The sequence below is a fragment of the Crocuta crocuta genome, unplaced genomic scaffold (assembly GCF_008692635.1).
Source record: "Crocuta crocuta isolate KB4526 unplaced genomic scaffold, BGI_CrCroc_1.0 scaffold761, whole genome shotgun sequence".
Lineage (NCBI taxonomy): Eukaryota > Metazoa > Chordata > Mammalia > Carnivora > Hyaenidae > Crocuta > Crocuta crocuta.
Window position 1 is genome coordinate 9,169 of NW_027528354.1, and position 20,532 is coordinate 29,700.

The 20,532-nt window shown below is 36.5% G+C and overlaps 1 protein-coding gene across 1 annotated transcript in view; it reads left to right on the forward strand.

Annotated features, from left to right (window-relative positions):
* Positions 1-14,312: 14,312 nt before the first annotated feature.
* The window catches only part of IQCJ (IQ motif containing J), a 79,336-nt gene continuing 73,116 nt past the window's right edge, over positions 14,313-20,532 (forward strand). The window contains exons 1-2 of the mRNA XM_077753768.1: positions 14,313-14,449; positions 14,552-14,669. Coding sequence (XP_077609894.1) covers positions 14,313-14,449; positions 14,552-14,669 — 255 coding nt within the window. The remainder of the gene's footprint in view (positions 14,450-14,551; positions 14,670-20,532) is intronic.

Below are 20,532 nucleotides of genomic sequence, written 5' to 3' on the forward strand. Positions count from 1 at the left end.
AGCATTGTCATTACAGGTAACATTTGAATCTCAATCTTGCAGTATAATGCCATGCATTTAAAAAGCCAGTAAAGGTGAGAATTTCAGGTGTCATGGATTCTTTAGAAGACAAGAGATGGTATTTTCAAGCAGAATTCTTGAATTCATTAATAAGTCAACATTAATTGAGTTACTTGCATGTGACAGGCCCTGGTATTACAGTAGGAAATAAAACAGATATGATCCCTACTTTCATGGATCTTATATTTCAGGCAGCTCATTTGCATTCACAAAATAAATATATTTTGTATTTATCCAAAGCTACCTCTGATGTGAAGGCCTGGGTAAGGTAGTTGGATCCTGGTTATGACAGAGAAGAAGAGGAGAAAAGACAAGACATAAAACTTTATTGTGCAGGGTTCTAAACTATTTTGGGGTCATTATTGTTTTCAGATAAGTTTTGCATTACCTGGATGTAATAGAGCAGGCAGGATGGATAAGGAAGACTAGTAGATGCTATCAGTAAAATCCTTAGGCAAAAAGAGAGAATAACCTTTCTATTTTATTTTATTTTAACTTAATTTTATTATTTGTTTTGTTTTGTTTTATTTTATTTTGTTTTATTTTATCTTGTTTTGTTTTGTTATTTTTTTTCATCCTGGAGTGTGCATGGCCTCAGAGAGGGGAGTGCAGTGCAGGGCTAGAGGATGTCAGTCTTGTTGAGGAACAGGTTGTGAGATCCACCAGTCCTGCTTGAGGCCTATCTTTAGAAGAGACCTACTGTTTTGAATCCCTCCTTATTCATCTCCTTTCACTGTGTGCTGTGAGCTTGAGTAGGGAGGCTTCAGAGAGGAGGATTAGAATGAGAATGAACTTGAGGAAGCTTCTTGAAGGCAGTCCTTCTAAAACCTGAACCAGCAAAGAACAGAGATTCCCACATATAACCTTCCTATAGTATACATACTGTGTAACTTGCGAGTGATTTATAAGTGATTCATGGTTTTAAAACCTTTTGTCAGTTATACTTGTAAGGTAAAATTTTATAATAAAAACTCAGTGAAATATACTTGTGGTTCCCCATCTACTGCAACCACCAGTACAAAGTGATCTTAGAAATGGTTTGAGCAGTCATAGCTGACTGTACACTGGTTTTAACAAAATCATCAGATTTTGAGCAGACGTATAAATGACTGACTTTTTCTCAACCTCTAAGTACATCTGTTATTTCATCCATGAGATTAGTAATAGCACACTCTGCACATCTACCTCTCATTGTTGCATGAAATAGTTTATTTCCAGCATTACAGACAGGTAGTGGATGAACTATTAGTTTGATTTGTCTTCATGGAATAATCCATAGGTTTTAGTTCTGTTGGTTGTTACTACTCTTAAGATATTTTGAAGCCTTACATTAAAAACAAAATCCGAACACTGCCCCCTACTACTTGCTAAAAAAATTTTACAAAGTCAGTGGATCTGAATAGCTGATGTTACTCTTGGATGAGGATTGTTCTCAGTGCTAGGCTGGCCAGGTTCTCACAACGATCCCGATAGTAACTATGGTATAATATCTAACTTTTACTTCAACACACTCTCATATTTCAAGGACACGGTGGTGCTGTACTGATCTCTTTTCATGCATTACTTCATTCAGTCCTCATTTTGGCTGTATAGCAGAGACACTTTTGGTATTCCTGTCATAAGTGAGGAACCAAGGCTCAGATGGCTAAAAAAAGCCTTGTAACTTGTCAAAGAATAATTATAATTTAGAAATAAATGTTGAGTGTGAGTCTAAATTGCCCTAATGCCCATGTTTTTAATCACATCATAGCTCTAGCAAGTTGTTAAAATAAACAGTAATAAAGAGAGGCATTGGGAGCTTTGGCTTATTTCCCCATTACCTTTTAAGGTCCTGAATCTACCCTAGGTTACTTGGGTCCAGTTATACTCCTTGAACTGAAGGGTTATTTAGGGGGTCAGAGTTTGGGGATATACAAAGGCAGCATTGAGCAAGGGAGGGAATAGCCCTGAGATGTTTACCCATCTTCAGATGTTCTTCCAGGGTAGTTTAGGGAGGGTAAGATATGAAAATTCCAACCTGTTTGAGACCATCCATTGTCAGGCCAGCATACCTCAGCAGCCCACCATCTGGTTCAGTATTTACAAGTAGATGGTTTTCCAGCATTTCTAGAACTGACCTCCTGAATATACTTTGGAGACTCAGTTCTAGAAGGAAGGTTGCTTTATGTCAAGGAGTGGTTAGCAACGTTTCTTAGTGCCCAGATATCTTTGGTCATCTGATATACACTGTGATCTCCCACCTCATAACGTAAAGATCCATACCACACTTACCACAACTTATTTACAATGTTAGGGCATTCAGAGACTCTGTACAGCCTGCCCATGCTTCCACTGAGAGGTCAAGGAACCCAAGTTAAATCTTCAGGTACGTCCAGTGTCAAAGGTGACTTTGTTTTCAGTATATTTTTGAAGATTACTGGGTAAGTTAGAAAGAAAGGAAAAAGCAAAGGGAGGGAGGGAGGAAGGGAAGGCAGGGAAGGGAGGGAGGGAGGAAGGAAGGAAGGGAGGAAGGAGAAACCATAGGATCCTACCCCTTCACCCTCCCCAGCTAGATTGGTCACTTATGTAAATAACTCTTGAGGACTTGTCTAACTGGGGTAGTTCTAATGACTAGGAGGGACATGAACAATTTTGAGCAGTTTGCTATTTTGAAATGAGACTACAGCCAATGATTCCTTTATATTTTTTAATGGACTAAATTTAATCAGTGCCGAGATGATCTTAGAAAATGAAAAGCCAGGCATCCCTCCTGACTCTTGGCCTGAATGCTCTTTCACTCTCCCCTTCCTGTTTCTTCCCTTTCACTTTCTCTTTCCTTTCCTATTTTCACTTGACTGTGGTGGTCTGAGTCAGAGATCATTCCATCTGGGATAAGCTGCTGTGACCCTTTTTGCCACCATGGACCAGGGAGACAGTGAACCTTGGATGTCCTGTGCTCAGTGGTAGCGTGGCCCAAAAGCCTTAGCTGTGGAAACTTCATCAGCCTTCTCTTAAAGCCCAAGTTTAAATAAAGAGCAGTGAAAGCAAAGTCATCTGTCATTTTAGTATCATCTAATATTAGCTTTCCATTCTCAGTTAATTAAGGTGCAATGTTTTCCTCAGTCATCTCCTAGGCATGCTTGTATTTAAATAACTTTTCTGATCTCTCCTTATGCTTGTGGAAAGTTTTGCCCCCCTTTTCTTTATAAGTTAGTCATTTAATAATCAGCTGACTCTTTAAAAAAAGATTCTATAGATCAAAACACCCCAACTTTATATTTAAAGTCATTATTCTTAGGAATCAGTAGGTGAACAAATATGATCCATGATTAGTTTCACTAATTAAAGAAATATGATAAAACCAGCAGTGAGGTACCTTCAGCATCTCCCTGCCACCATGAAATTAGCCAATACTTGTATTTCTCTATCTTAACCTTTGTCCATACCCATGTATTTTATATTTATATACTTTTTGGTTTGAATACATACATGAATGTGTTTGTGTGTGTGTGGGGTGTGTGTGTACATACACACAGACGCACATCTCCAAGAGCAGGTGATTGATTTAATAAATACATTGTACATCCTCATAATAGAATAGTCATTAAAAATGATAGTTATGAAAACTGGCAATATGGAAAACTGTTGTGGATTAAACCCAAATAGAAAATACATAAGTGCTGTGATTGCAACAACAAATATATGAACATTATACACACATGCACACATAACTGTGTAGGCAGTTGTTGCAGTTGTTCACCAGAGCCACTGGACTGTTTTCCAAGGAGAGCATTAGACAAGTCATTCTCAAACCTTAACATCTATCACTATCATCTGGAGGGCTTCCCAAGGATTCTAGGGTGGGGCCTGATGATGTGTATGCATGTGTGTATACCAGACAATTAAATCAGAACTTCTGGGAATGTGCCCCAGGCTTCAGTAGATGTTAGAAGTTCCACAGGTAATTCTTATGTGCAACTAAAGTTGAGGGCTAGTGGGTTTAAACCAGTGGTTCTCAGACTTGGGTGTGTATCAGAGTTGCCTGAGGGCTTTTTAAAACAAATTTCTGGGCCCCACCCCCAGAGTTTCTGATTGCGTAAGTCTCTGGCTATCCAGGGAATTTGCATTTCTAACAAATTCCCAGGTGATGCTGATGCTGTTGGTCCAGGGACCATCCACTGAAAGACATTGCTTCAAAGTTTACAGCCTCATGATCTGTGCTGGCCAGCTGAATCATCACACTCCCAGCTGGTGTCACTGAAAACTGTAACACTTTTTGGAATGTAGCAATATTTGATAAGAATCATAAATATCTTCCTGCCTGTTGGTCTGGTAATTCCACATTGCTGAAATCAATCCTAAGAAAATAGACTAGCTATGGAAAACAACTATAAACTTGATCACAGAACTGATTTTTGTAATAGTCAAAGTACTATAGCTAAAAATATCCAAAAGTAAGTGAGTGGTTTAATAAATCATGGTACCTTCCCATAACGGAACAGTTATTAAAAATGATAGCTGAAAAGTGTCATGATTTAAATCCTCATAAAAATGTATAAATGCTTATGATTACAGCCATGAAAAAGTACACATAGGAAGAAAATATCAGAAGGAAATAAACTGAAACAATAAATGTCAAGTCAAGATGAGGGGATTTTTTTTCTTTTCTTCATTTCCAAGTTTTCTATCATCATGTTTATCAATTTTATAACTATAACTATACTTATACATATATACATTTTTATATTTGGCATCAAATTACTCATTACTGCTTCTCTTCATGATAATGTGGTTTTATCTTGGTTTGAAGTAAAATTTCTAAGAATTTTGTATTTGCCTGCAGATCCTAATTGCAACTCTTCCCAAGTGACAGCACATGCTCTGTCTCCTACAGCTTCTGTTCAGATATTTTCTGAGTGATGTTAATTAACCTCAGAGGTGACACAGAAAGCTTAACGGTTCTTATTAGGCAGAGAACAGTCAAAGAAAGAGGCAGGGGGCATGTTGATGTTTCCTTTTTATGATAATTGATAAGGCATTCAAATGAAACTCATCTCTATTCATTATACCTGCAATATCTAAAGGATTTATAAGAAACTCCAATTATACTCTTTGATACTGTGCTGGTTCACCAGAGGAGTTGAGGGTTATTTTTCTAAGTCACTCTAAAAGACAGTATATAACACATCAAATCCTATGACTGAGAATATAATTTCAGGAGATTTCTCACTATAATTAAAATAGATCTAAGATGTACATGGCTTAGGGTAATCTTGCTTTGCAGACCTTATTAAGACTAGATCACCTGCAATAAACACCTTTGCCATCTTTAGGACCAGACTGGATAGCCCTTCAGATGGCACACAGAACTCAAATTGGGCAAAAATGATTATATTCCATGTTTAGTCTTTAAGCATTTCTTTCTTTTCTTTTTTCTTTTTTTATTTTATATAGAGAGAGCATGAGAGGGGAAGAAGGGCAGAGGGAGACAGAGAATCTTAAGCAGGCTCCATGTTTAGTGTAGAGCCTGACTCAGAGCTTGATCCCAGGACCCTGGGATCATGACCTGAGCTGAAATCAAGAGCTGGATGCTCAACTGACTGAGCCACCCAGGTGCCCCTAGTCTTTAGTCATTTCTTATTGCTAAGTTTTTCTTTTTTATTGATTTTATTGATGTTTTTACTATAGTTTCTTTTCTAAGCTATTGACATTTAACACAATGTTCAGAAATCAGATGTCTTTGGAACTCAGGATGATTTTTATATCTTTAACCCAAGTGGTTTGTCTATTTTTGGAAGATACATTTTCTATTATATTATTATTTATAATAGAAACATATTTTAATTCGTAAACAAATTTTACCAATTTCTTTGTTTACTGTTGTCCCTTTTATTTCATTCTTTATTTCATTCTTTACATTCCAGGATAATTTCTCTTCTTACTCAAGTGCATTCCTTCTTTCAGATATCTGTGGGCAATAATTCTCAATTATGCACCTAAAAATATCATTATTTCCACTCTCTCTACTTAATTAGATAAAAAAATTCTAAATCTTTCTACCTATACTTTGGAGATATTCTCCATTATCTTAAGCCTCTTTTGTTGCTGGTGAGTTTACTGCCAACTGATTGTTATTTCTTCTGGGCATCCATTCTTTTCTGCCCATAGCTCTTTTCAGTTGATCTTTTGCCCTTTTACTACCATATGTATGGATACAGATTTAACAGAATATATTTATTCTCCTTGTGTATTTTGTGATCTTTTCAACCTGACAACTCATGTTTTTTCTCCAGTTGTAAAAAATTCTTAGCAATTACCTCCTTCTGAAAGTTCCATTAGACATATCTTAAAGCTTCTCAATAAATTCTCCATATATCTTAATTCTCTTTCATAATTTTAATTTCTTTATATTTCTCTGCTGCCTTATCTGGGATTTACTCAGTTCTAACTTCTAATTCATCGAATCTCTTCTTTTTAAATCTTGTACTTCTTTTTAAATCTACTCATCTACTAAGTTTTAAAATTTTCAATGACTGCATTTTTCATTTATAAAAATTTTAATTGCTTCTTTTTTGTATCTCCTAGTTCTAGTTTTATATTTTTGTGTTTTTGTTTCATAAGCTCCTATTTGTATTTTATGGGTGCTATCTTCTTCTTGATTTCTTTAAAGATTTTAAACAACAAAATTTTCTGATTGCTCAAGTATTTCTCTTGAGCATAAAATCTCCTTTGGTTATAGTTTTTTTTACCTATGTATTGTGGTTAAAGATAATTTTCAAAATTATTTTTTGAACAGAAACTATTCATATTACACAATGTTTCCACAATAATATTTAATATTATTTGGTATTTTTCAAAATTTATAAAAATAGTTTACTGTGCTATTTTTAAATACTTTTTTTTTCTTACTCCATGTTTTTGAAATCTGTATTGGTGCATATGGGGCACACATTCTTATATATTTCTCACCATGTATTTCTCAATAAAATGTAGTTAAAGTGGAATACCTAGATCCTAAGCTGGTGCTATGGTTCTATGATCCTATGGTTCATTGTCAACTTTACTAGATAGTGTCAAATTGTTATTTAAGTCATTGTACAAATCTATACTCCCCTTCACCAGGAGTGTATGAGAATTCCCATTTCTTCACATTGTCGTTGATAATTTTTTGGTGATTTAACTTTTAAAAAAATCAGCTTTATTTTCAGTGAGTTTTAACAGAGATATACACTCTACCACAATTAAGATAGAGACATTTCCATCACCCCCAAATGTCATTTCTTGCTCCTTTTTATCATTCCATGTTCCTACGTACAGCCCTGCTGGGGGGCCACGGGTCTGATTGGAATCATTAGCATTCCTTTTCCTAAAATTTTGCTTAGTATAATGTGTTTTTGAGATTTATCCAGGTTGTTATATGTATGAGTAGTTTGTTTTCATTTTGTTGTTGAGTAGTGTTCCATATAGATAATCTGCTATTGATGGAAGATTGGTGGAAATGTAGGTTGGTTCTGTTTGGAGCTATTATGAATAGAAGTAATGTTTGTCTATAAATTGTTGTGAAGTTTGAGTAAATACCTAGGACTAGAATTTCTGAGTTGTATGGGAAGTATATGTTTAACTGTGTAAGAAACTGTATAAGAAAGTGGCTACACTGTTTTGCATTCCTGTTGCTAATACATAAAGAGTTACAATTGCTCTACATCTTTTTCAACACCTGAAATTAAGAAATTTGAGTCATTTAAGTAGGTGTATGCATTGCCTTAATGACTGATGATGTTGAGCATTTTTCATGTGCTTGTTTTCATTCATGTAGGCTCTTTGGTAAGGTTTTTGTTGAGACTTTTTGCCTGTTTTGAACAAAATTATCTTTTTAAAAAATGTATATCCAAGTTAGTTAGTATATAGTGCAATAAGGATTTCAGGAATACAATGCAGTGATTTATCCCCTACATATTAACACCCACTGCTCATCCCAACAAATGTCTTCCTTAATTCCCCTTGCCAATTTAGCCCATCCCCCATCCACAAACCTTCCAGCACACCTCAGTTTGTTCTCTATATTTAAGTCTCTTAAGTTTTTGTCCCCCCTCCCTGTTTTTATGTTATTTTTGCTTCCCTTCCCTATATTCATCTGTTTTGTACCTTAAATTACACATATGAGTAGAGTCATGATATTTGTCTTCTTCTGACTGACCAATTTTGTTTACCATAATATTCTCTAGTTCCATCCACATTGTTGCAAATGACAAGCTTTCATTCTTTTTGATTTGCTGAGTAATACTCCGTGATGTATATATGTACACACACACACATGCACACACACACCACATCTTCTTTATCAATTCATCTGTTGATAGACATTTGGGATCTTTCCATATTTTGGCTATTGTTGATAGCACTGCTATAAACATTGGGGTACATGTGCCCCTTTGAAACAGCACACCTGTATCCTTTGGATAAATACCTAGTAGTGCGATTGCTGGGTCAATTTTTTGAGGAACCTCCATACTGTTTTCCAGAGTGGCTGCACCAATTTGCATTCCCACCAGCAGTACAAAAGGGCTCCTCTTTCTCTGCATCCTCACCAACATCTGTTGTTGCCTGAGCTGTTCATTTTAGTCATTCTGACAGGTGTGAGGTGGTATCTCACTGTGTTTTTGATTTGTGTCTCCCTGATGATGAGTGATGTTGAGCATTTTTTCATGTGTCCGTTAACCATCTGGATGTCTTCTTTGGAAACATGTCTATTCATGCCTTTTGCCCATTTCTTTACTGGATTATTTGTTTTCTGGGTATGAATTTGTAAGTTCTTTATAAATTTTGGATATTGACTAACTCAGATATGTCATTTGCAAATATCTTCTCCCTTTCAGTAGGTTGCCTTTTAGTTTTGTTGTTTCCTTCTCTGTATGGGAGTCTTTTATTTGATGAAGTCCTAATACATTTTTTCTTTTGTTTCCCTTACCTCTGGAGACATGTTGAATAAGAAGTTGCTGCAGCCAAGGTCGAAGAGATTTTTGCCTGCTTTGTCCTCTAAGAGTTTGATGGTTTCCTGTCATACGTTTAGGTCTTTCATACATTTTGAGTTTATTTTTGTGTATGGTGTCAGAAAGTGGTCCAGGTTTATTTTTCTACATGTCACTGTCCAGTTTTCCCAGCACCATTTGCTAAAGAGACCGTCTTTATTACATTGGATATTCTTTTCTGCTTTGTCAAAGATTAGTTGGCCATACATTTGTGGATCCATTTCTGGGCTCTCTATTCTGTTCCACTGATCTAAGTGTCTGTTTTTGTGCCCATACCATATTGTCTTGATGATTACAGCTTTGTAATACATCTCGAGGTCAGTAATTGTGATGCCTCCGTTTTTGGTTTTCTTTTTCATGATTGCTTTGGCTACTTGGGCTCTTTTCTGGTTCCATACAAATGTTATGATTGTTTGTTCTAGCTCTGTGAAGAATACTGGTGTTATTTTGATAGGGATTACATTAAATATGTAGACTGCTTTGGGTAAAATTGACATTTTAACACTTGTTCTTTCAATCCATGAGCATGGAATATTTTTCCATTTTTTTGTGTCTTCATCAATTTGTCTCATAAGCTTCCTGTAGTTTTCAGTGTATAAATTTTTCACCTCTTTGGTTAGGTTTATTCCTATGTGTTTTATGTTTTTTGGTGCAATTACAAGTGGGATAGATTCCTTGATTTCTCTTTCTGTTGCTTCATTATTGGTGTATAGAAATGCAACCAATTTCTGTGCATTGATTTTATATCCTACAACTTTGCTGAATTCACAGATTAGTTCTAGCAATTTTTTGGTAGAATCTTTTAGGTTTTCCACATAAAATATGTCATCTGTGAAGAGTGAAAGTTTTCCTTCTTCCTTACCAATTTGGATGTCTTTTATTTCTTTGTGTGGTCTGATTGCTGAGGCTAGGACTTCCAATACTGTGTTGGATAACACTGGTGAGAGTGGACATCCTTGTGTTCCTGACCTTAGGGGGAAAGCTTTCAGTTTTTCCCCTTTGAGTATGATATTAGAGATGGCTCTTTCATATATGGCTTTTATGATCTCAAGGTATGATCCTTGTATCCCTAGTTTCTTGAGGGTTTTTATCAAGAAAGGATGCATAATGGGGCACCCTGGGTGTCTCAGCCGGTTAAGCGTCTGATTTCAGCTCAGGTCATGATCTCATGGTTCGTGGGTTCGAGCCACATGTCGGGCTCTGTGCTGACAGCTAACTCAGAGCCTGGAGCCTGCTTCAGATTCTGTGCCTCCCACTCTCTCTGACCCTCCCCTGCTCACACACTCTCTCTCTCTCAGAAGTAAATAAAAATAAAAAACATTAAAGTTTTCTTATAAAAGGATGCTTATTTTGTCAAATGCTTTCTCTGCATCTAATGAGAGGATCATGTGGTTCTTGTCCTTTCTTTTGTTAATGTGATGTATCATATTGATTGATTTGGGGATATTGAACCAGCCCTGAATTCCAGATATAAATCCCACTTGATTGTGGTGAATAATTCTTTTAATGTACTGTTGGATCCAGTTGGCTAGTATCTTGTTGAGAATTTTTGCTTCCATGTTCATCAGGGAAATTGGTCTATAGTTTTCCTTTTTAGTGGGGATTTTTGTCTGGCTTTGGAATTAATGTAATGCTGGCCTCATAGAATGAGTTTGAAAGTTTTATTTCCATTTCTGTTTTTTGGAACATACTCAAAAGAATAGGTGTTAACTCTTCTTTAATGTTTGGTAGAATTCTCCTAGAAAGCTATCCGGCCCTGGACTCTTGTTTTTTGGGGGAGACTTTTTGTCACTATTTCAATTTCTTTACTGGTTATGGGTCTGTTCAAATGTTCTATTCCTGTTTCAATTTTAGTGGTTTATATGTTTCTAGGAATTTGTCCATTTCTTCCAGATTGTTCAATATATTGTTATATAATTGCTCATAATATCCTCTTACTATTGTTTGTAGTTTTGCAGTGTCGGTTGTGATCTCTCCTCTTTCATTCTTGATTTTATTTGTTTGAGTCCTTTTCTTTTTCTTTTTGATCAAAGTGGCAAAGGGTGTATCAGTTTTGTTAATTCTTTCAAAGAACCAGCTCCTGGTTTCATTGATCTGTTCTACTGTGTTTTTGGTTTCAATAACATTGATTTCCACTCTAATCTCTATTATTTCCTGTCTTCTGCTGGCTTGGAGTTTTATTTGCTATTCTTTTTCTTGCTCTTTAAATTGTAAGGTTAGGTTGTGGATCTGAGACCTTTCTTCCTTCTTTAAGAAGGCCTAGATTGCTATATGCTTCCCTCTTATGACTGCCTTTGTTGCATCCCAGAGGTTTTGACCTGTTGTGTTATAATTTTCATTGACTTCCAGGTACTTTTTAATTTTTTCTTTAATTTCTTGGTTAACCCATTCATTCTTTAGTAGGATGCTCTTTTTGTTTTTTAAATTTTTAATGTTTATTTTTTAGAGAGAGAGAGAGAGACAGAGTATGAGTGGAGGAGGGACAGAGATAGAAGGAGACACAGAACCAAAAGTGGACTCCAGGCTCTGCACTGTCAGCACAGAGCCCGATGTAGAGCTTGAACTCACAAACTGTGAGATCATGACCTGAGCTGAAATTGGACATTGAACCGACTGAGCCACACAAGTGCCCCAGTAGGATACTCTTTAATCTCCAAGTATTTGTTGTCTTTCCAAATTTCTTCTTGTGGTTGATTTCGAGTTTCATAGCATTGTGTTCTGAAAATACGCACAGTATGATCTCAGTCTTTTAAAACTTGTTGAGGGCTGATTTGTGTCCCACCATGTGATCTATTCTGGAGAATGTTGCATGTGCACTTGAGGGAATGTGTATTCCACTGCTTTAAGATGGAATGTTCTGAATGTATCTGTTAAATTTATGCAGTCCAGTGTGTCATTCCATGGCATTATTTCCTTGTTGATTTTTTTGTTTAGGTGATCTATCCATTGCTGTAAGTGGGGTGTTGAAGTCTCTACTGTTATGGTATTATTATCAATGAGTTTCTTTATGTTTGTGATTAATTGATTTATATATTTTGGTAATACCACATTGGGGGCATAAATGTTTACAACTATTAGATCCTCTTGGGGGATAGATCCCTTAGTTATGATATAATGCCCTTCTTCAATTCTTGTTACAGTCTTTATTTTTAAAATCTAGATTGTCTGATATAAGTGTGGGTACTCTGGTTTTCTTTTGGTCATTAGCATAGTAGATCGTTCTCTATCCCCTTACTTTCAATCTGAAGATTTCACTAGGTCTAAAATGGATCTCTGGTAAATAGCCTATTATGGATTTTGTTTTCTTATTCATTCTGTTACCCTATGACTTTTGATTGGATGTAAGTCCATTGACATTTAGAGTGAGTACTGAAAGATACAAATTTATTGCCATTGTGTTGCCTATGGAGTTGGAGTTTCTGGTGGTGGTCTCTGGTTCTTTCTAGTCTTTGCTTTCAGTTTTTTTGTTTTGTTTCATCTTTTCTACACTCAGAGTCCCCCTTAAATTTTCTTGCATTGCTGGCTTAGCAGTCACAAATTCCTTTAGTTTTTGCTTGTTGGGGAAACTCTTTATCTCTCCTTCTATTTTGAAAGAGAGCCTTGCTGGATAAAAATTCTTGGCCGCATATTTTTCTGATTCAGTGCATTGAATATATCCTGCCACTTCTTTCTGGCCTACCAAGTTTCTGTGGATAGGTCTGCTACAAACCTGATCTGTTTTCCCTTGTAGGTTAAGGACTTTTTTTTTTTTTTCCTTTGCTGCTTTCATAATTCTTTCCTTGATGGTGTATTTTGTAAATTTGACTATGATATGCCTTACTGATGGTCATTTTTTTGTTAAATCTAATGGTAGTTCTCTGTACTTCTTGGATTTTGATATCTGTATCTTTCTCCAGATTAGGAAAGTTTTCCCCTCTGATTTTCTCACGTAAACCTTCTACGTCTTTTCTCTATCTTCATCTTCTGGGACTCCAATGATTCAGATGTTATTCCTTTTTAGTGAATCATTGAGTTCTCTAATTCTCATATCATGCTATTTTGCATTAGCTTCCCTCTTTTTTTCTGCTTCATTATTCTCCAGAATTTTGTCTTCTCTATCACTGATTAACTGCTCTACTTCATCCATCCTTGCTGCTGTGGCAATCATTCAAGGTTGCATCTCAGTTATAGCATTTTAAACTTGGTCCTAACTAGATTTTGCCTTTGTTATCTTTGCAGAAATGGATTGTATGCTTTTTTAAACCCCAGCTAATATTCTTATTTTCATGATTCTAAATTCTAGTTCAGATATCTTGCTTATATCTGTGTTGATTAAGTCCTGGCTGTCATTTCTTTCTGTTATTTCATTTAGGGTGAGTTCATTCATTTTGTCATTTTGGAAGAAGAAAAAGAATTAATGAAATAAAAAAATTAAAAGATTAAAAGATTAGAAACAACATACACAAAAAGTCAAATCAAGGAAGCTAGATCCTACATATATGTCGGTCTGGTTGTTGAAAGAAGCTTGGTTGAATAGAGAAAAAAGGGAAAGAAAAGAAAGAAAAAGAAAGTAAGAAAATGTTTAAAAATTTTAAAAATGTATACAGTAAAATAGAAAAAAATGAATCAAAGTAGGTAAAATAGAATAAAAATAAGTCACAGGAAAATAGAAAATATTGTATAAATTATGAAATTTTTTATATAAACAGAAAATAAAAATAAATTTTTTCTCTTTCTGTATCTAAGAATAAGAAAAGAAAAGAAAAAAAAAACTAAATATATGGTCCAGTGAACAGAATGAATTCCGAATGAAATTACATCCAGTTTCACCTCGAAGTCAAACTATGAAGCAGTTTATAGTCAGTACACTAAGCAGAGGGAGAGACTTGTGGTGATCCTTTAGGGCTTATTTGGAGCAGTTGGATGAGGCTTGGTGTCATGGCTCCATTCTCCACTAGGTGGCACCGCTTAGCTAACTGGGGTGGAGTGTTGTGGCATGTGTATGCACATGCCTGGGTAAAAATGGTGTCACCCAGCTTCCCAGTCTTAGCATCAGAACTCTGTGTTCTCACAAGGGGCAATCAGTTTCCCTCCTTTATCTCCAGCTTCCTTTTGCTTCCTGCTTCTACACTGTCCAAGCTGTCAGTCTTCCAGGTAACACCTCCCTCCCAAATTTATCTCAGATGGGGCTGTGTTTACAAACCCATCACTTCTGAGGGCCCTGAGGCTTGGACCTGCCCCTGACCTTCTGTAAGAGGGCAAGCAATGGCTGAGTGCCGGCTTTCGCCCAGGAACATTCCTGTGATTGTGATCCTGCAGAGGCTCAGAGGATGTGACCAGGTGCTGGTTTGCCCCAGAATAAGTTCCTGTGATTGTGTAGCCACAGCAGTTCAGGGATTATGGTAAATCAGAACATACAACCAGTGTCAGGTTCCACCACACTCTGGCGTCTTTGTTCCAGAACCAGTTGTGTTCCCTGGATCCACTGGAACCTTTGCCTATAGGGTGGCTTTATGGCCTCTACCAAATGCCTTGCTACCAGGGGAACTAGAAGGCCCACAGAACCCTCAGACCTTACTGCCTATTCCTGGGGATTCACCCACCCTACCAGAGTCCCACCAGGTAATTCCACCGGCTGTGGGATTTCTGATGCTGCACTATCCTTTCCTTTCTCATTTCTCCCTTTCTTGTTCAGTCAGTTGTGTTTCCACTCTCTCTCTAGCTACTTTTGGGGGGAGTGCTTTTTCTGTACTCTGCCCACTTTCTATGTCCTTTCTCTGAAATACAGTTCCCTATCCTTTGAGGCTTCCTTTTCCCAGTTCACCTCTCTGTGCCATGTACCTGCCGTGTTCTGTGGCTCAAGTTATGCAGATTTTTGTGTGAATTCTCCGATCAATTTTCTAGGTGTGCAAAATGGTTTGATGCTGATCTAGCTGCTGCATTTCAGGGATGAGAGAAGCAGAGAACTTCCATGCTGCTCTACCATCTTGGCTCCTCCAACCAAATTATCTTCTTTAAAAAAAAAAGATTAATGTTTATTTATTTTTGAGAGAGAGAGAGAGCGTGAGCAGAGAGAGGGTGAGACACAGAATCTAAAACAAGCTCCAACTGTCAGCACAGGGCTCAACCCATGAATCATGAAATCATGACCTGAGCCAAAGTTGGACACTTAATCAACTGAGCCACCCAGGCACCCCAGCCAAATTATCTTCTTAATATTCATCTGTAGGAATTTTTTATGTTTTCTGAATAAAAGTCTTCAATAAGATATATATTTTACAAATATTTTCTTTGGAGTGTCTTTCTGTGGATGTCATTGGATTGCCTTTTTAAATTTTCTTACAATACCTTTTAAAGTACTCAAGTTGTCTTTTAAATTTTTCTATTTTTCTTAATGCGCATCTATTTTTTAGAGACAGACAGAGACAGAGGCAGAGTATGAGCGGTGGAGGGGCAGAGAGAGAGGGAGACACAGAATCTGAAGCAGGCTCTAGGCTCTGAGCTGTCAACACAGAGCCCTGTGCAGGGCTCAAACTTGAGAACTGGGAGATCATGACCTAGGCCAAAGTCAGACGCTTAACTGACTGAGCTGCCCGGGCACCCCTAAATTTTTCTGATTTTAATTTTTAATTTTATTTTTACTGTTTTGTTTTTTGTAGGTTTCTTTTAAAAATATTTTTCTTCAAACATTTTGTATTGATGAATCCATTTTAGAAGAGTAGATATAGAAAGAATGAGTTTTAAAAATCTAATATTTTGTTGGCAAATATCTAACTTATTTTACTACACTTAATAGTGGAATAAATTTATTTAAAAATAACAATAGAGGAACACCTGGGTCACTGAGTCGGTTAACTGTCAGACTCATGACTTCTGCGTAGGTTATGATCTCACAGTTTTGAGTTCTAGCTCCATGTTAGGCTATGTGCTATCAGCTTGCGATTTTCTCTGTCCCTTTTCTTCTGCCCCTCAGCCACTGGTCCATATTCATTCTCTCTCTTTCTCCTTCATTCAAAATAAATAAATAAACATTAAAAAATAAAAGTAACACTGTATATTGAAATGCCTTATAGATGTTGAAAATGTAACTAAATTTTAATTCTCTTTAGCAATAGCAATACTCCTGTATTCTATAGCAGTATTGCCTAAAAGAAATGTAATGCAAGCCACATATGTAATTGCATATGTAATTTTAACTTCCCTTGTGACTATATTAACAAATTAAAATTTAAAAGGTAAAATTAATTTTATTAATATATTCTACTTAACCCCAATACATCCCCAAGTGCTATCATTTCAACATATAATCAATATGAAAAGTAATGAGATATTTTGGATTCTTCATACACTGCTTTAGTTTAACATATTAAAATGTGGCACATGTGAGTAGGGGTCTGTCATGTTTATTGGCTATTACAATTCTAGAGGAAAGGCAAAACTTATTTCAATTTAATAATCTCCTACAGTGTACGCAATGCTGTACAAGTATTGATAAAATATATGAGCTTCATCTGGGTACCCAGGAGAATATACAAAAGCAATTTCGGCTTTGAAGATCTTGTGGAAATACCACTTGGTAGTTTATTAAAGCTCTCTTTGTTTATTACATCCTGGAAAGTGGATGCATGTCTCAAAAATCCTGTTAGTGACAAGAATACTTTTACCATTAAACAAAAAACAGTAAGGAGGCTTTGGTTAGAAAGTGCACACTCAAGTTTCTTCCTGCAGGCAAAGGAATTAATAGTTTATCAGTGTTACTCTTCAGTGACCCATATCAATGGGGCTTCTTCTGAGTGGTCTTCATTTGTTTAATTATCACAAAATTCCCACACTAAATAAGAATCTGGGTGTGTGTTCTTCTTTCCTCCCCTTGTTCAACAACCCACATATAACAATTTACCAGGCCACTGTGTGTATTAGAATGTCTGGTGAAAAACTACAATTAAAAATACCAAGTGCTAGAAGGGACATGGAGCAACTGAAACTCTCCTGCATTGTTGGTGGAAATGGAAAATGGGACAATCACTCTGGAAAACACTTTCTTAAGAAGTTAAATATATAATTACCAACTCACCCCACAATTCCATGTTGAGGTATTTACTAAAGTGAAGGAAAACTTGAATTTGTGCAAGTCAGGGATTTCCAGAATCTAAAGATGGGGGGGAGGCAATGACTATGAAAAAGCACATGAGAATTTTTTGAGATAATTGAACATTTCATTATCTTGTTTGCATTGGTAGTTACATAACTATAGGTATTTGTCAGACCCATAGAGCCATACATAAAAAAGAGTGACTTTTACTATAGGTGTTACTAAAAGAAAAATGTATTGGGTTACGATTAAATGCTAGGACCAGAGGAGGGACAAAGGTAAGAGAGTATAAATATGATACAGTACCAGTTAATACAAAGTAATGGAATTTGATCTGGCAACCAATATTGCTTTAGGTTAATTCAACTCAATAAATATGTATTTATTGCCTACCCTGTGTCAGATATTGTTCTTGGTCCACAGATAGAGAGTAAGACAGCTGCTGACTTCAGGAAGCAATGTTCTTTTTTCTATGACATATGCAGGCATATGATGAACATTTTTATAATTTGTTCTCCTTTGAAGTTAATACAGTTTAAGCATATTTGCTTTAAACCAAACCCAAGGAAGCTATTCAGAAAGGATACTAGGCAGGGAGTGCCTGGGTGGTTCAGTTGGTTGGGCAGCCGACTCTTGACTTCCGCTCAGGTCATGATCCCGGGGTCATGGGATTGAGTCCTACATCAGGCTTTGCACTGAGTTTGGAGCCTGCTAAGTTTCTCTCTCTCTCTCTCTCTCTCTCTCTCTCTCCCCCTCTGCTCCCCTTACCCCTTTTCTCTTTCCCTCTTTCTCTCAAATTGAAGGAAAGGAAGAGAGGGAGGGAAGGAAGGGGGGAGGGATAGAGGGAGGCAGGGAGGATAGATGCATACAGGGATACCAGGCAGTAGCAGCTTTTGAAATCTAAGTTCATTTCTATTCCTTCTCATGTTTGGGTTGTCAGTACCCTTTAAGTGAATTCACTGGAAAGTAGGTAATATTAAGTAGAAGTGTATCTTGGTACTAGCAGTAATAGAGAAAGGTCCATCATGGGAAACAGTGTGCTAAGGTATAGCATACATCTCTAGTGCCCATGATTCTATACAAGGGTCAACTTGAGTGACAACCACTTATCCTAGGTGAGTGACTTGTTACCTAGTAATGAAACAACTCACTCAGAATGATGGAAGCCATTGAAATCCTACAATCAGACTAATAAAGTCATTCCCGATGGGAATGAAGTAAGAGTCCTGGCACAACTGAATATTCAGAGAGGGACAAAAGCATTATCTCACAGTATAACACCTTTTGGGTGGCTTAAGGTTATACCTACATGTGCTTTATACCAATACCATTTTTCTTTATCTGCTCCTCATGTTCCACTCCTCAGTTGTATGCTATCTCATCTTTTCATTGTGTTTTGCTCTGAAGGGAGTAGCCCTGTGGGACATCCAGGAAGAAAATAACTTCTATGTTTGCATAGTCCTTAATGGCTATAGAGCACTTTAATTTTTTTAGTCCTCAGGACAGTGCTATATGGTAAATAAAGGCAATATTAATATTTCAGTTGTAGGAAGAAACAGAAATCCAGTGGGGTTGTAAGTTGTCCATGTTGCCCAACAAGAGCAGGATGAAATCAGTTCTCAAGTTTGAATCTTTTGATCCCTGGCCCAGCTCACTTACACTTCTGTCATCATACTTTATTACTAACTGTGCTGGCTTCTGGTTTAAGAAGCTATGGGCAGTGACATAGTTTTGTTTTGTTTTAAATGATACTATGGACTACAGAAAGCAGATCCCACAATGCCCAAATTATCTCTGGCACAAAGCCCATGAATATGAGTTATGTATACAGAACCAATGTTAAATGAGGGAATTATGTCTCTTTCCTTTTTTTGATCCAAATACTGTATAACAATTGCCTTGCTGGTGGGCTTGTAGAAATACTGATTTTAACCAATGTAAGTGATAGTTACTGTGATGCTGTTATTTGAGGGAAAATGGAAAGGCTCTTGTAAGCCTGAACTATCATGTCACTGAATTATATCCTATTCTTAAAATTCTCACATTTTTTCTTCCTGGCTTAAAGTGTCTGCTGTAGGTATGGGGAGAAAGATGTGAGATATTTGGCCAGTGCCCGTTACTAATGAGTCAGTGATAATTAAGTAAATATTTTGTGTATACTTCCATGAAAAGAGACTATTATAATTACTGTAAGAGTAACTACCTCTTATTAAGTGTTTAGTAAAGATTAACCCTTAACACATTATTTTCTTTATTCCTACAATGACCTTATGAGGAAATTTTGAATGGGGGACTGAGACTTAGAGGTTAAATAACAGGTTCAACTAAAAAAAAAAAAATGGAAGAGTTAGATTCCAATCCAGATTTGCCTTTGCTCTGATTTTGTGAGCAAGACATAGCCCTTGTACTCAAGTAGATGCAAGTGTAGAAGGGATCCTGAGAAAAGGCTAAACAAGTGGAGAGATAGCAGTTCCTGGCAGATATGATGGGATCTATAAGAGGAGAATGAGCAAACATGTCTTGACATTTTAGAAGAAGCAAAACTCTCACCTGGGCTAAAAGCAGAAGAAGGATCATGGGGGGTGCATCATCTGAGGTGGGCTTGTAAGGAAAGATAGTGGCATATAGGGATGTTTACCTGTAGATGGTAAATATGCTTAAGTAAACATATTGATCCTGCATTATCAGTAGAGAACAAAACAAGAAAATTCTGGCTCCTGAAGTTTTACTTGAAATTCTTTATTTACCCATGGGTCAAATCTCAGAACTAGAGCCCTCACTAATGTTCTCTCCCCCCCCTCTCTCTCACACACACACACACACAAACACACAATCATAGTGACTGTGTGTATACATAACACATAGTATAATTAGTATGATTTAAGAAGTTATCCTCCTCAAAATGTCCTTAATCTTAGGAGGAATATTTAAAGGGAAAGTAACATGATGTCTGCCACTTAAAATGATCCAAAAAAAGTGTGTATATATGTATTATATATATGATATATGTATTAGTCACTATATATGGACCATTCTTAAGAATAAAGTAGAATGGATGGATGTGTGTATATAAAAAGGGATGAAGGAGAGAAGGAAGGGATGAGAGATTGGAACAGAGAAAGAGAAAGAGAGAAAGAGAGAAAAAGAAAGAAAGAAAGAAAGAAAGAAAGAAAGAAAGAAAGAAAGAAAGAAAGAAAGGTGAAATATGCCAACAATTAGTACACATGGGTTCTAAGTGAAGAGTATGTGGGTGTTCTTTACACTATAACTCTTCTTTGTTTCATAGTTTTCATTAAAAGTTGGGAGCAAACATGGAAGATATAAAAATAATTATATTTTATAATTATAAAAATTATACAAAAGAAATGAACAAAAACCACCCATAACTACCCC